At 45.8% G+C, this 14387-nt stretch overlaps 1 protein-coding gene across 1 annotated transcript in view; it reads left to right on the plus strand.

Moving 5' to 3' along the window:
• Window positions 1–14387, plus strand: part of MACF1 (microtubule actin crosslinking factor 1) — a 350069-nt gene that overhangs the window by 147299 nt on the left and 188383 nt on the right. Inside the window, 5 exon segments of the mRNA XM_032227099.1 lie at window positions 3324–3401; window positions 9384–9545; window positions 13498–13602; window positions 14000–14095; window positions 14234–14359. Coding sequence (XP_032082990.1) covers window positions 3324–3401; window positions 9384–9545; window positions 13498–13602; window positions 14000–14095; window positions 14234–14359 — 567 coding nt within the window.

Consider the following 14387-nt stretch of genomic DNA (forward strand, 5'->3'; position numbering starts at 1 on the left):
ACATGCTCGACCTCGTATTTCTCTCGGAGCAGTGGAGTTGTGACCTTGGTCTGAGGGGTAGTGAGATCTTACCCCTGTCATGGTCGGACCACTACCTACTGAGGCTTGACTTTCGGAGACCAAACCCCCATTGTAGGGAGGAGGAACCGACCAGGTGGTTCCGCCCCAGGCGACTTATGGATCCGTCGGGTTTTCAGACGGAGCTTGGGGTTATTCCTGATACTCTTGCTCGCAGCCCGGCGGAGACTCTGGTTGCTGCTTGGAATTCAGCAGTGACAGAGGCTCTTAACCGGATTGCGCCTTTACGGCCGATCCGAGGCAGTGGATCCAGGAGGGCCCCTTGGTTTACTGAGGAACTCCGGGAGATGAAGCGCCGAAAGAGACGCCTAGAGCACCGATGGAGATCCAGTAAGTCCGAGTCGGACCGAGTACTTTTAACATCTAGCATCAGAGTCTACATCCGGGCAATTAGGACGTCAAAAAGAACACACATTGCCTCTCTGATTGCTTCCGCTGAGTCGCGCCCAGCCGCCTTGTTCAGGATAACCCGTTCCCTCCTAAATAGGAGGGATACGAGCGATCCTTTGCAGGGCAGAGCTGAGGACTACGTCCAATTCCTTGCGGATAAAGTTGCTCGGTTTCGCGCGGACCTGGACTCCAATCCCGCAGAACCAGCCGAGGCACCAAGGGATAATCTGGTAGGACATCACTGGATTGATTTTCAAGCTGTTACCCCTGAGGACGTGGACAAGGCCATGAGAGCTGTAAGTGCCTCCACATGTGTACTGGACCCGTGCCCCTCCTGGCTGGTTGTTAACAGCAGGGAGGTGACACGGGGCTGGATCCAGGCAGTTGTTGCCGCCTCCCTTCGGGAGGGGGTCTTTCCCCCCGCATTAAAGGCGGCGGTGGTGAGACCCCTCCTGAAGAAATCATCTTTGGATCCAGCCGTCCTAAACAACTATCGTCCAGTCTCCAACCTCCCCTTTGTGGGGAAGGTTGTTGAGAAGGTGGTGGCCTTTCAGCTCCAGCGGTCCTTGGAGGAAACCAGTTATCTAGATCCCTTCCAGTCGGGCTTCAGGCCTGGCTACAGCACGGAAACCGCTTTGGTCGCATTGATCGATGATCTCTGGAGAGCCAGGGATGGAGGCCATGCCTCCATCCTAGTATTCCTTGACCTCTCTGCGGCTTTCGATACCATCGACCATGGTATCCTTCTGCGACGACTGCGGGAGGTGGGGGTGGGAGGCACTGTCTTACGGTGGTTCTCCTCTTACCTCTCGGACAGGTCGCAGTCGGTGTTAGTCGGAGGGCAGAGATCGACCCCTAGGCCCCTAATGTATGGGGTGCCGCAGGGTTCGGTCCTGTCCCCCCTCCTCTTTAATATCTACATGAAACCGCTGGGTGAGATCATTCGACGGCACGGGATAAAATACCACCAGTATGCGGACGATACACAGCTGTATCTGTCCGCCCCGTGCCAACTCAATGAAGCGATGGACGTGATGAGCCAGGGCCTCGAGGCTGTTAGGGACTGGATGGGGGTTAACAAGCTTGTACTCAATCCAGATAAGACCGAGTGGCTGCTGTGCTTCCCTCCTACTAATTGGCCAAGTGTTCCATCTCTCAGGCTGGAGGGTCAAATAGTACGCCCCTCAGATAGGGTCCGCAACTTGGGAGTCCTCCTGGATCCACAGTTGACTTTTGAACACCATTTGTCAGCTGTGACCAGGTTCGCCTGGTGCACCAGTTGCGTCCCTACCTGAACCGGGAGGCTCTCACAACAGTCACTCGTGCCCTTGTGACCTCTAGGCTGGAGTACTGCAATGTGCTCTACATGGGGCTGCCCTTGAAGAGTATTCGGCGACTTCAGCTTGTCCAGAATGCGGCCACGCGAGCGATCGTGGGTGCGCCTCGATTCACCCACGTAACACCTATCCTCCGCGAGCTGCACTGGCTGCCTGTTGATCTCCGGGTACGCTTCAAGGTGCTAGTTGTCACCTACAAAGCCCTTCATGGTATTGGATCTGGGTACTTGAGAGACCGCCTATTGCCAATTACCTCCACTAGACCAATAAGATCCCACAGACTAGGCCTCCTCCGAATTCCATCTACCGGCCAGTGTCGACTGGCGACTACCCGGAGGAGGGCCTTCTCTGTGGCTGCTCCGACCCTCTGGAACGAACTCCCCGTGGAGATTCGTACCCTCACCACCCTCCAGGCCTTCCGCATAGCCCTTAAAACCTGGCTGTTCCGACAGGCCTGGGGCTAAAGACTTGCAGCCCCACTTCGAATGGTATAATTGTTGTGCTTTTTAATTGTGTATGGTTTTTTATGTTTTGTAACTTGTCTGTTTTTCCCCACCCTTGAGTTGTGAGCCGTCCTGAGTCCCTTTCAGGGAAAAGGGCGGCATACAAATAAAGCAAAATGAAATGAAATGAAGAGGGAATGGCCCTACTCCAGAACCAGCTGGACCTTTCCCCCTCCAAAGTAACCTGCTGAGTTACTGACTGGGTTTGTCCAATAATCTAGACTCAAATGAGGTGTGTTGGTTTCTGGTTCCACATGTAGTGGGAACTCAGCAACTCTTTGCATGTGGAAAGGAAGAATGAGAAGGAGTAGGAAGGCTTTCTAGTCGATTCTGCCACCTTTGAGCTGGAGAAAGAGACCATGCATTAACAGGCAAGTCTGCTACCTGGCTGGCCTTTACTCTGGGTCCTTCTCTCAGGGACAGAGAAGACCCAAAGCAGCTGGGACTTTTCCTGAAAGAAAGAATCAAGAAAAGAAAATTGTTGGCTTTTTCATAGTGCAAATTGGTCTCTACAGCAGGGAAGGATTATTATTTTCCTTTTTCTGAACCTCATGGGGGTCACAGAATCATCGCAGAGTGACTTCCAGATTGAATAGCACCACAACACTGGGCTGATTAAAAGCAATTTGTGAGTTTGCTTATTTCTTTACGAACTCTGAAAGGTGGGTGCTTAATGCCCACCTCAATGCTCAAGTACAACTTGAGTATTTAAGAAGGCAAAAATAAAAAGCAACCCATATTGCTGAAAATGACTGGTTTTGATGGCTGATCCTGAAGGAAATTTTGAGTTCTGCAAAAATTGGTCTAGGGGCTGCACATGGGCTGACGGTTGCCTACTTCTGCCCTAATTGGATTTGAACTGCACTGTCTATTAAATTGTGTTGAGTCCATAGTGTGTAATTTGAAAAGAAGAGGGAAGGAAGAATTTCAAAGAAGCCATCATGTCTAGCATGAGCATTTCCAATTATTGTAGTATTATTTTTAATCAGCCCTTTTTGTCCTCTTTTCCATTTAGGGTAAAATGTCTTCAAATTTCCGTGCTAGCTACACTGAAACCCTGGGGAAACTGGAGACGCAGTACTGCAAACTGATGGTGAGTATCTTTGGCAGATTTCTTTCCAGGGCCAAAAGGATGTCTGAAGATGTTTTGCAAATTCCTAAACTTTTTGAAGCCCTAACAGAAGTGCCAGTGCCAATAGAGGAGAATCTCTGTAGCTCAAGGTTGAGCTATGGGGATTCTGGATGATGTTGCATGGCTGGGAAATAGCGGAGCTCCGCCGGGCTCCATAAAATGCAGTCAGCAACTGCTTGCTGGGAGACCCTATGAGGTTAATCCTCCCTGGAGAGGAGGTGAAGAAAGGAAAGGGGCTTCTTCAAGGAAACCACAATTTCCTCATTGATCCAAAGAAAGTTCTCCTGAACAGCAGCAGGGACGACGTCCATTTTTGGTCAGTCACAAGCTTTGACAACTGGGACATTAAGCTCTTATGCTGGAGCAGTGTGTGAATAGAGCAGTGAAACTGGGTGAGAAAATTTCCAACTGTTACCTTAGAGAGTTAATCTAAGTTAAAAGTCCCAAAAATGATCTCTAAATGTTAAAAAAATGGCGATTGGATTTATGGAGAAAGATTAAAGATTAAAAATAAAGAAGAAGATTAAAGATTCAGAAGTAAAAGAAAAGGATGATTTAAAACACAGAAAGCCTGGAAACAACATTGTGAAAAGTGTCTATTGGGAGAAATTGTTTTGTTTTTTTACTCTAAAATTTCCAGAAGTTTTTTGGATTTGGATTTAGATTTGGATTTATTGGACATTTATAGGCCGCCCTTTTCCCTGAGGGGACTCAGGGCGGCTTACAATCACAAAGGAAAGGGAGTGTAGGACAGTACAAAAAGAAATGTGAACAAAAGTAAATTAAACAATAAAACTCAACATTCACTCAACATTCGGGAGGGGCGAAAATAGACTTATCCCCAGGCCTGACGGGCTAGCCAGTTCTTGAGGGCTGTGCGGAAGGCCTGGACGGTGGTGAGGGTATGAATCTCCACGGGGAGATTGTTCCATAGTGTCGGAGCCGCAACAGAGAAGGCTCTCCTCCGGGTAGTCGCCAGTCGGCACTGACTGGCGGATGGAATACGGAGGAGGCCAACTCTATGCGATCTGATGGGACGAAGGGAGGTAATTGGCAGAAGGCGGTCTCTCAAATAGCCAGATCCACTACCATGGAGCGCTTTATAGGTGGTGAGTAGGACCTTGAAGTGCACCCGGAGATCGACAGGTAGCCAGTGCAGCTCGCGGAGGATTGGTGTTATGTGGGCGAACCGTGGTGCGCCCATGATCACTCGCGCGGCCGCATTCTGGACTAGCTGAAGTCTCCGGATGCTCTTCAAGGGCAGCCCCATGTAGAGCACATTACAGTATTCCAGCCTGGAGATCACAAGGGCTCGAGTGACTGTTGTGAGGGCCTCCCGATTCAGGTAGGGCCGCAACTGGCGCACCAGGCGAACCTGGGCAAATGCCCCCCTGGTCACAGCTGAGAGATGGTGGTCAAAAGTCAGCTGTGGGTCCAGAAGGACTCCCAAGTTGCGGGCCCTTTCTGAGGGGTGTAAGTTTTGTCCCCCCAGCCTGAGTGATGGTATGTTGGTCAAATTTTTGGGAGGAAAACACAACAGCCACTTGGTCTTGTCTGGGTTGAGTATCAGCTTGTTTGCTCTCATCCAGTCTTTAACGGCCTCGAGACCCCGGTTCATCATGTCTACCGCTTCATTGAGTTGGCACGGGGCGGACAGATACAACTGTGTATCGTCCGCATATTGGTGATATTTTATCCCGTGCCTTCGGATGATCTCGCCCAGCGGTTTCATGTAAATGTTAAATAGTAGGGGGGATAGGACCGACCCCTGCGGCACCCCATAAGTTAGGGGCCTCAGGGACGATCTCTGCCCCCCCACCAACACCGACTGCGACCTGTCTGAGAGATAGGAGGAGAACCACTGCAAAACAGTGCCGCCCACCCCTATCTCCCGCAGTCGTCGCAGAAGGATACCATGGTCGATGGTATCGAAAGCCGCTGAGAGGTCCAGGAGAACTAGGATGGAAGCATGGCCTCCATCCCTAGCTCTCCAGAGATCATCGGTCAATGCGACCAAAGCGGTTTCTGTGCTGTAACCGGGTCTGAAGCCAGACTGGAAGGGGTCAAGATAGTTAGCTTCCTCCAAGGTACGCTGAAGCTGGAGAGCCACCACCTTCTCAACAACCTTCCCTACAAAGGGGAGGTTGGAGACTGGACGATAGTTATTAAGAACAGCTGGATCCAAGGACGGTTTCTTCAGGAGGGGTCTTACCACCGCTGTCTTAAGCGCGGTGGGGAAGTACCCCTCCCGAAGAGAGGCGGTAACAACCGCCTGGATCCAGCCTCGTGTCACCTCACTGCTGTTGGCAACCAGCCAGGAGGGACACGGGTCCAGTATGCAGGTGGAGGCACTCACAGCTCGCATAGCCTTGTCCACATCCCCAGAGGCAACTTCCTGAAACTCAACCCAGAGATGGTTTGCCAAGTCTTCTCCTTGTGTCTCGGCTGGATCTACTGGGGTGGAGTCCAGGTCCGCTCGAAACCGGGCAACTTTGTCCGCCAAGAACTGGACATACTCCTCAGCCTTACCCTGTAGGGAGTCCCCCGTCTCCCTCCTATTTAGGAGGGAGCGGGTTATCCTAAACAGGGCAGCTGGGCGGGACTCGGCGGACGCTACCAAGGAGGCAATATATGTTCTTTTTGCTGTTCTTAAAGTCCGAATATACTCCTTGGTGCATGCTGTTAAAAGTGCCCGTTTCGACTCGGACCTATCGGACCTCCACGAGTGCTCTAGGCGTCTCCTCCGGCGCTTTACCTCCCGGAGCTCCTCAGTGAACCAAGGAGGCCTCCGGGGGCCGCTGACCCGGAGGGGCCGTAGCGGCGCAATCCGGTCTAGAGACTCCGAAGCTGCCGAGTGCCAGGCAGCGACGAGGGTCTCCGCCGAACTGTGGGCGAGGGTATCAGGAATAACCCCAAGCTCCATCTGGAACCTAATAGGATCCATCAGTCGCTTGGGGCGGAACCAGCTAGTCGGTCCCTCCTCCCTACGGTGGGGGTTTGGCGTCCGGAAGTCTAGCCTCAGTAGGTAGTGGTCTGACCATGACAGGGGTATGATCTCATTACCCCTCAGACCAAGATCGTAACTCCACTGCTCCGAGAGGAATACGAGGTCGAGCGTGTGACCCGCTGAGTGAGTTGGGCCTCGGATTACTTGAGTCAAGCCCATGGCTGTCATGGAAGCCATGAACTCCTGCGCTCCATCAGAGTGTTCACCGAGCGAAGGCAAGTTGAAGTCCCCCAGAACTATAAGTCTAGGGAACTCAACTGCTAGCTCGGCTACTGACTCGAGGAGCGAGGGGAGTGCTGCTGCAACGCAGTTGGGAGGCAGGTACGTGAGCAGCAGACCCACTTGACCCTTGAGGTCCAGCTTCACCAGCAGGGACTCACACCCGACAAGCTCCGGAGCAGGGATCCTACGAGGTACTAAAGACTCCCGGACTACAATAGCCACACCGCCACCCCTTCCCTGGGCTCTCGGCTGATGTAGCACCTGAAATCCGGCTGGGCACATCTCAACGAGGGGGACTCCTCCCTCCATGCCCAGCCATGTTTCAGTAATACATGCCAGGTCTGCGCCCTCATCAGTTATCAAGTCCCGGATGAGGGGGGCCTTATGAACGACAGACCTGGCATTTAGCGACAGCAGCCTGAGACCAGGGTCCTGATTACTCGCGCCATCTGACCTTGGAGTGGGACTCCTAGGGCCGGAAGGAGGGATCTCTATGACACAGCGAGCCCTCCTTCCCCGGTAATGGCCAGCCCTAAAGTCCCCGCCGTATCTGCCTCTCCCTGTTATGACCGCAATGCTCCGACCCTCTCCCGTGGGCGTAGTCCCCCCAACCACCCCAATGGCCCCCACTTTCCCCGGCAGGTCCTCCGAATCAGACATACTCATTCACTCACCCAAGCAGTCCCCACATAAAGGTTAAAACATATAAAATACAATAGTAACAAATGGTAATTTGTTTTAATTTTCTACCTCTCCTGATTGGATGACAATCAACTGTTTCTGATTTTTGCACTGTGGAACCCTGGAATTGGGAGCAGGGAGCCATCTACTGGATGAAGAAGATTACTGCAATGTGTAAAATTCAAAAGAAAGTGGTGAGAGAATTAAACAACATCTGGAAAGCTACTTGACCCTGACTTTTATTATGATCAACAAGATGTAAAAAAAAATTGGAAAATATAGTTTTCAAGGACTATAAATTCAGGGGATTTAGAGATATAATCTTGGGACTGATTAAATCTTATTAGCAACTGGTTTTATTGGTATTTATAGAAAGTTGAGATATTGAAAATGTGGTGGAACACTGAACGATAGATTGGGAAAATAGCATAATATCGACTGATACATAAAATAATATATTATAATTATATTGAGTATATTAAGGTTAGAAGTTGGTAGATAAAAATTATGCATATGCAATTGTATTATTACTGTGAGCATTGTATGAAAAATATATCAACATAGTCATTACACTGTTCACAAAAAAAGTCGGTTGTTAAAGAAAAAGTGTAAATAAAACATATACAAAAAAAGGTAGAGCTATGGGGTCCTTGATGCTCTCCAAGCTTGGTTGTTTTCCTTCAGACATTTCATTACACAAATAGGCAACATTCAACTTGAAACAATTAGGTAATGTGAAAGCCAGCTGTCTGACTTTGAGTCAATCGCCAGGAGACGATACGTTCTAGTCCCACTTTAGGTATGAAAGCTGATTGGGTGACTTTGGACCAATAACTCTCTCTCAGTCCAACACACCTCACAAAGTTGTTGTGGGAATAAGCGTTCGTGGAATGAGTATTAGGTATATTTGCTGCTTTGACTAATTATAAAGTAATAAAGATGAGATAAAAATCAAATAAATATATAAACATATTATAAATAAATAAACAATAGACCAAGCAAGTCCAAAACGGCTAGAGAATTTCTGGAAGCCTTGTGCTCTGCCAAATTGGCCATCAATAGACACAAAGATATAAACCATATCTACATTCTGTGCAAAAGAAACAATCAACAAGCCAAAAAGAGAACAAAAAGACCCAAACACCTCCCTATCAGCAATCAACACCCAGATGAGCATAGATTTACTCCAGGATTAACATCAGACCAGCAATCAAGAAGTAAGCAGTATCCCAATCAAGGAACTTCCAAACAAGTTAAGAGGAAACAGCCCAATCAGAGAACCACCAAGATCCCCTCTACCAATACTGACAGGGCAAGCCACTAGAATATAAAGGGAGAGTAAACCCCACTCCTTACTAGCACTGATGATGTTACCTAGTTGGGTAATGCAACATCTGCAAGAAAACAAGCAAGCTCAGAGAACACCAAGAATCCCTCCTCTCTACCCCGAGCAAATATTCTCCTTTATTGATAAACATCTTCAAGTGCTAGCACTCCTTCTTGTGCTTCTTATAGCACTAAAATGTTATCTACTCAGGTAATGAACCACCTGCAGGAAAACGGCCAAGAATGCCACAGAAATGCCATTGTCTTCTTCCTTCAAAGGCCATTTCTGTGTGTGCCATTTGTCTTGCCACAAGAACAGATTCCTTGCTGGGGCTTCATAGCTGCCCTCCTCTCATCATCTCTAGAGATAATGGACTCAGGAGCTCACTTGCTGCTTTGCTCAGGTTCTCATTTCAATGTATTTTACCATCAGGTTGGGCAGAGAAATTCCACACAAAAACCAGATGCCTTTTTGCATTCATTTGTATTTACTTTTCCCCAAATATGGCATTTCTGAACATCCTTTTGTTCTTTGCGTGCATATTTTTCACATCACATCATTTTCAAAAATTTTACAGTGAAGAAGTTGGTGTCTTTTTGTACTTGGTTTAAAGAGGATAGTATGCAAATTGAACACTTAGTTGGATCTTATGTATTTTCTGCGCTGAATATTGTGAAATGTGACAAAATGTGTCATCTTTATGCAGGAGACATCCAGTTTTCGACTACGTCATCTCCAAAGTTTGTATGAGTTTGTATCACAAGCAACAACTGAGCTAATTTGGCTAAATGAAAAGGAGGAGGAAGAGCTTGCCTACGACTGGAGTGACAACAACCCTAATCTGACGACAAAGAAGAGTTACTTCTCAGTGAGTAGAAAGATCTTATAGCGACCAAAGGACCAAAGGGTGACTTCTTTCTGAGAGTCAAGAGAGGAGGCCCATGAGGGAGATTTTGTAATCACAATTTCCTATTTTTCAGTGTAGATATTGTAAGGAGAGAGTGTGTTGGTCGTTGACAGCCAAACATTGGAAAGAGTCTAATACTCTAGTTTTATTATCAGTCAAAGGCTTTGATGAGTAGCATGTGGCTGACCGTAACATTTCTTAGTTTTAAAGATGCTACCGGACTCTTCATTTTTTTTAAAAAGTTTTTTTTTATTTTTTCCAATATAAACATACATATTTTATGGACAGTGCATTGATTGGGTCAGATCTTTTTTATACAATGTTAACAATAACAGTAGAAATAATATGTGAAATTCTAAACTTCCAACTTCAAACAATACTAGTCTCATTTCATATTCCTTTTACATTTTCCCTTTGATTCATTGAAGCATAAATAACATTCTTTGCACCTTGTGTTTATTATCCCTTAGTAAATGTTGTCATTCAATATTTTAAATCATTCATTAGTCCACCATAACATCAATATTTCAAATGTATAGGATTACTAATAACACCAATCATTAATAATATTCAGTCCATCACAGGAGTATATCTCAAGGTCCCCACCATTTCTAATCCTTAGTATTTTAAATTCACAATATCTTTTAACACCCTGTTAATATTAACACTTCAGTTAAATTGTCTAGTCCTAAATTACCGTCTACTAACCTAAACCTATTGGGGTTATGGTATTTTCCCATTTTATTAATATATTTTTTCATTATCAATCATATATTTGTCTTTCTAAAATTCCATTGTTTATTAATTTTTTGGTCTGTCTTTTATCTCTCTCTCTCTTGTAATGTTGTATCTCTTTAGTTTTTTTGTGTCTACTAAACTTTCCCTTCTAGTACCTTTTGCCTCTCTGCTGCATTTTTTGAAAACCCATCCACAAAACTTCCTTTTGTTTTTGTTTTTTAAAGGGGTTTTTCTCTCTTCTCTCTGTACCATTATAAATTGTAATGTTAGCCTATTAGTCTCTTCTCCTCTTTGTTCCTAGCTTCCTGTTTCTCATTTTTATTCTCCCCTTCCCCTGCTTTTTCTGATTTCTCATCTATTCTTGAATATCGTGTTCCTCTTCCCCCCAGCTGTTGAATAACTTCTACAATCATTTCTGTATCTTTAAACAATTCCTTTGTCTCTTTGTCATTTCTTAAGGATTCATGCAGACTTAACATGCACAATATTTCTTCATACATCTCTAGATGCATTTTATAGTCATTTGATACAGCTTATAAAAAGTATATTTCTGTTATTCCAATATCTCAATATTTAAAAAGTTTCTATTTAATCAATCCCATAGTTATATCTCCAAAACCTCACATTTTATTTCATAATAATTTACAGCCTTATAGTTCCCCAATTTATATATCTCCCAATTGTCCAATTATGAAGTCTTAATTCATTCTTCTCTTTTTTCTTCTGACCTTTTCTTCTTTTGCCTCTTAGAATATTCTATTAATTAACATTAATAGTCCTAGTCCAAATTAGTCCAGGTTACTCCACCAAGTTCTTCCACTGTTTCCAATCCGTAATCCAATAATCAATTTTAGTAAGATTTAGTTATTTGCAAATTAGTTCCTTTTGTAACTCTTCAAAAGAAAAGAAAAAAAAACCCCACTATTGAATATTCTCAAATTTTCCCAGTCGTCTTCTTACCATGGAGTCAAGGTCAGGCCATTCACCAGATGTTATTACTTCTGTTCTGTGTATTAGACTTTGTGTGTATTAGATTAGCTTTCATTGAATATACTGCAGCTATAGCGTTGTAGTACATCTCTTTCTCCAGTAGATGCTCTCTTATGCCCCATCCAATGTAAGCAATCTGTCAAAAACATGATTATAGGGTAAATCCAAGGGGTTTAGAAATTCAAACAAACAAAAAGTTTTTCGCTAAAGTCGCTTTCAAATTATTTGGGCTTTTTCCCACCCTGTCTGTATTTTTATAGCTTCTCTTGGGCTTTTTATCACCTTTTCATTTCTGTGGTTTTTCTTTTCTTTTTTTCTGTCAATTCGCAGCTTTTAAGCTTAGGAGTTTTCTTTTCATATTATTTTTATTGTTGCAAGTTATCAAAGTAAAAGTTGATAAATAGCTCACCCAATTTCAATGTTACATCCCTACACCGCTCCTGCACAATCTTGGTTCCCGATTGTCCTGGCTTCGTGGCTGCCAGCAACGGCAGCTGTGCCTGCTGCGGTTCGGGGAAAGCTTGCTTTGGACCTAACGAGGAATTTGCGGATTCCTCATGGTCAGCGAAATGCCTCTCCTTCCTTCACCTTCCCTACAAGACAGCTGTGACCCCGAAGGGTCTCCTGGCAGCGGTTGCCAGCTGGATTTTCACAGGATTCAGCAGAGCCTGCTATCTTCCAGCTGATCTCTCCACGGAAGTTGCTACCAGACCCTTCCTGACATTTCTCAGTGAAGTTAGTACTTAGAAGAAATTATATTTCAGTGTGGTCTTCTGAAAATTCTTTATTTTGTTTTGACCTCCAGATGATGCTTCCTAACATGCTGTTTCAGACTTTTGGGTCAAATACATTACTAAATTATTTGTCTAGTCATGTTGTTTTCACCATTTTAGTCAATCCTTAACTCTGATAATCCAATCTAGCTGCAGAAACCTATTGCCACAGCATTTCCAAGGCAGAATTATGCTGCTTCTCTTAGAAACCTCCAAAGAATCTAGAATCTCTTGAGATGGCTGTTCCAAAGTTGGATAACTCTTACCACTAGGACAATTCCCTTGATTTCCAGTAATCTTAGCCTCCAGGTCACTTAGGAGGATGTTCAACAGCACCAGGCATGGAAGGCATCCTTCCCTTTGCTCCACTTGACCCAAGGCCTTTGGGGCACACTTGTGGCATGCATTGCTGGCACAGATTGCTACCAACTTGTAGCATAGTCCGGACCCTCTTTGGCTACCTCCCTTGCTCGAATCTCATGGAAGACTTGGTTGAATTGAAGATGTTCTAGGCCATCAACATTGTCATAATCAGCTAAACTGCTCACTTGCTGATGATAATCCATGATGATATCACTGAAAATCATTAACCCAATGCTAATTTGTGTTTTATTTTAGTATTCTTGCCATCCCATCTATGAATGATTCTGGTAGTTTTCAGCCTGCATAGTATTTCTTTTTTAAATACTATGCAATATTTAAAAGAATGTCCACCAATTTTTTTTTTAAATGTTCAAAATATTGTTTGAGTTTTCTTCAAAAAATTGTCCTTTCCTTCAAAAAGGACATGAAAAAATTATTCTATTATTGAATGTTGATGTAGATCAGTGATGGCAAACCTTTTAGACACTGAGTGCCCAAACTGTGCACGCACACTTACCCAAACTGAAAGGTGCACCCGAGCAAACGCAGGCATGCATGTGGACATGTGCGCATGCGCAGCAGAGACTTGGAGACCAGCTGGGAAGTGGGACATCCCAACACCGAGAGCGCAGAGAGATCTTTTTCTTTCATGAGCTTCTGTTTCGTTATTTGCAAGGAAACAGAAGCTCACGAAAGAAATACCATGGAGATCTGACCTGGGGCAACAGGGCGTGTGCCAGCAGAGAGGGCTCTGCATGCCACCTCTGGCACGTGTGCTATCACAGATGTAGATGTTGAAAATTGTCCTTGCCTGCCTCATCCTTTAATCTTAGAGCTTCCCCCTTTTTGGAACACAGCCTCAGCACAGCCCAGAAAGACAAGTATGATCCTCAGCATTACAACCCAGACCCTCCTGCTCAATTCCTCAATGGTGGCTTGCCATCTTTCTATATCCCTTCACATGCCCGACTTGTCTTTGGCCAAGAGGCACCCTCCATCTGCTTCGGCAATAGAATCACCTCCTAAGCCCTTGATGTGTCCCCACCCAGGAGCTGACAGAGGAGCTGGAGGAGAAGCAGGACGTGTTCCGTGCTTTGCAAGATTCTTCTGAGCTGCTCTCATTGGAGAATCACCCCGCCAAGCAAACAGTGGAGGTAGGACATGGCTGGGAGGGGCTCTTATTGGCTCCTGCTTGGGAGTGTTCTGGGAGGGGGTTAGGCAAGGCCAGGACTTAGGATGGCTGGGGAGTGTGAGCGTCCTCTTTGGGGAGCCTTTTCCATCTTTCATTCCCATATGAATACATGTTTGATCCACAGATGAGTTAGTGCCTATGTGATAAAGCCATATATTGGAGGCCCTGTGCATCATGCAACATATTAACAATTTAAAGAGAACTATAAAGCAATTGTCTTGTGTTCTGGAAAAGTTTCCTTTCTGGAACTGGGCATATAGTTGTGGGAAGTCTTTGCTTGAAGCAATGGTTTCTTTGGTTTTTCCCAGCTTCTGCTGGGCTTTTTTGTCCTTCAGCAGAGCTATGGTTGTCTCTTCCAGGCCTACAGTGCTGCAGTTCAGACGCAGTGGCACTGGATCAAGCAGCTATGCTTGTGTGTGGATCAGCATTTGAGGGAGAACACTGCCTACTTCCAGGTAGGGCAGATCAGGGAGGGCTGGGAATCCCCAGTCAATTCACAATGCCAGGATTCCCTACTCTGGCCTGTCTTTGCCATGGATGTACACATGTTTTGTGGGGTTGGGCAAATGAAAGACTTCTTTATACCCTTCCAGTTCTTTGGTGATGCCCGGGAATCTGAGATGTTCTTGAAGAGCCTCCAGGACAACATCAAAAGGAAGTATTCTTGTGACCGCAATACCAGCCTGACCCGCCTGGAGGACCTGCTCCAGGATTCCATGGTGGGTGCTTTTTGGACAAGTCACATGG

The sequence above is a fragment of the Thamnophis elegans genome, chromosome 12 (genome assembly GCF_009769535.1).
Source record: "Thamnophis elegans isolate rThaEle1 chromosome 12, rThaEle1.pri, whole genome shotgun sequence".
In the NCBI taxonomy this organism is placed as follows: Eukaryota; Metazoa; Chordata; class Lepidosauria; order Squamata; family Colubridae; genus Thamnophis; species Thamnophis elegans.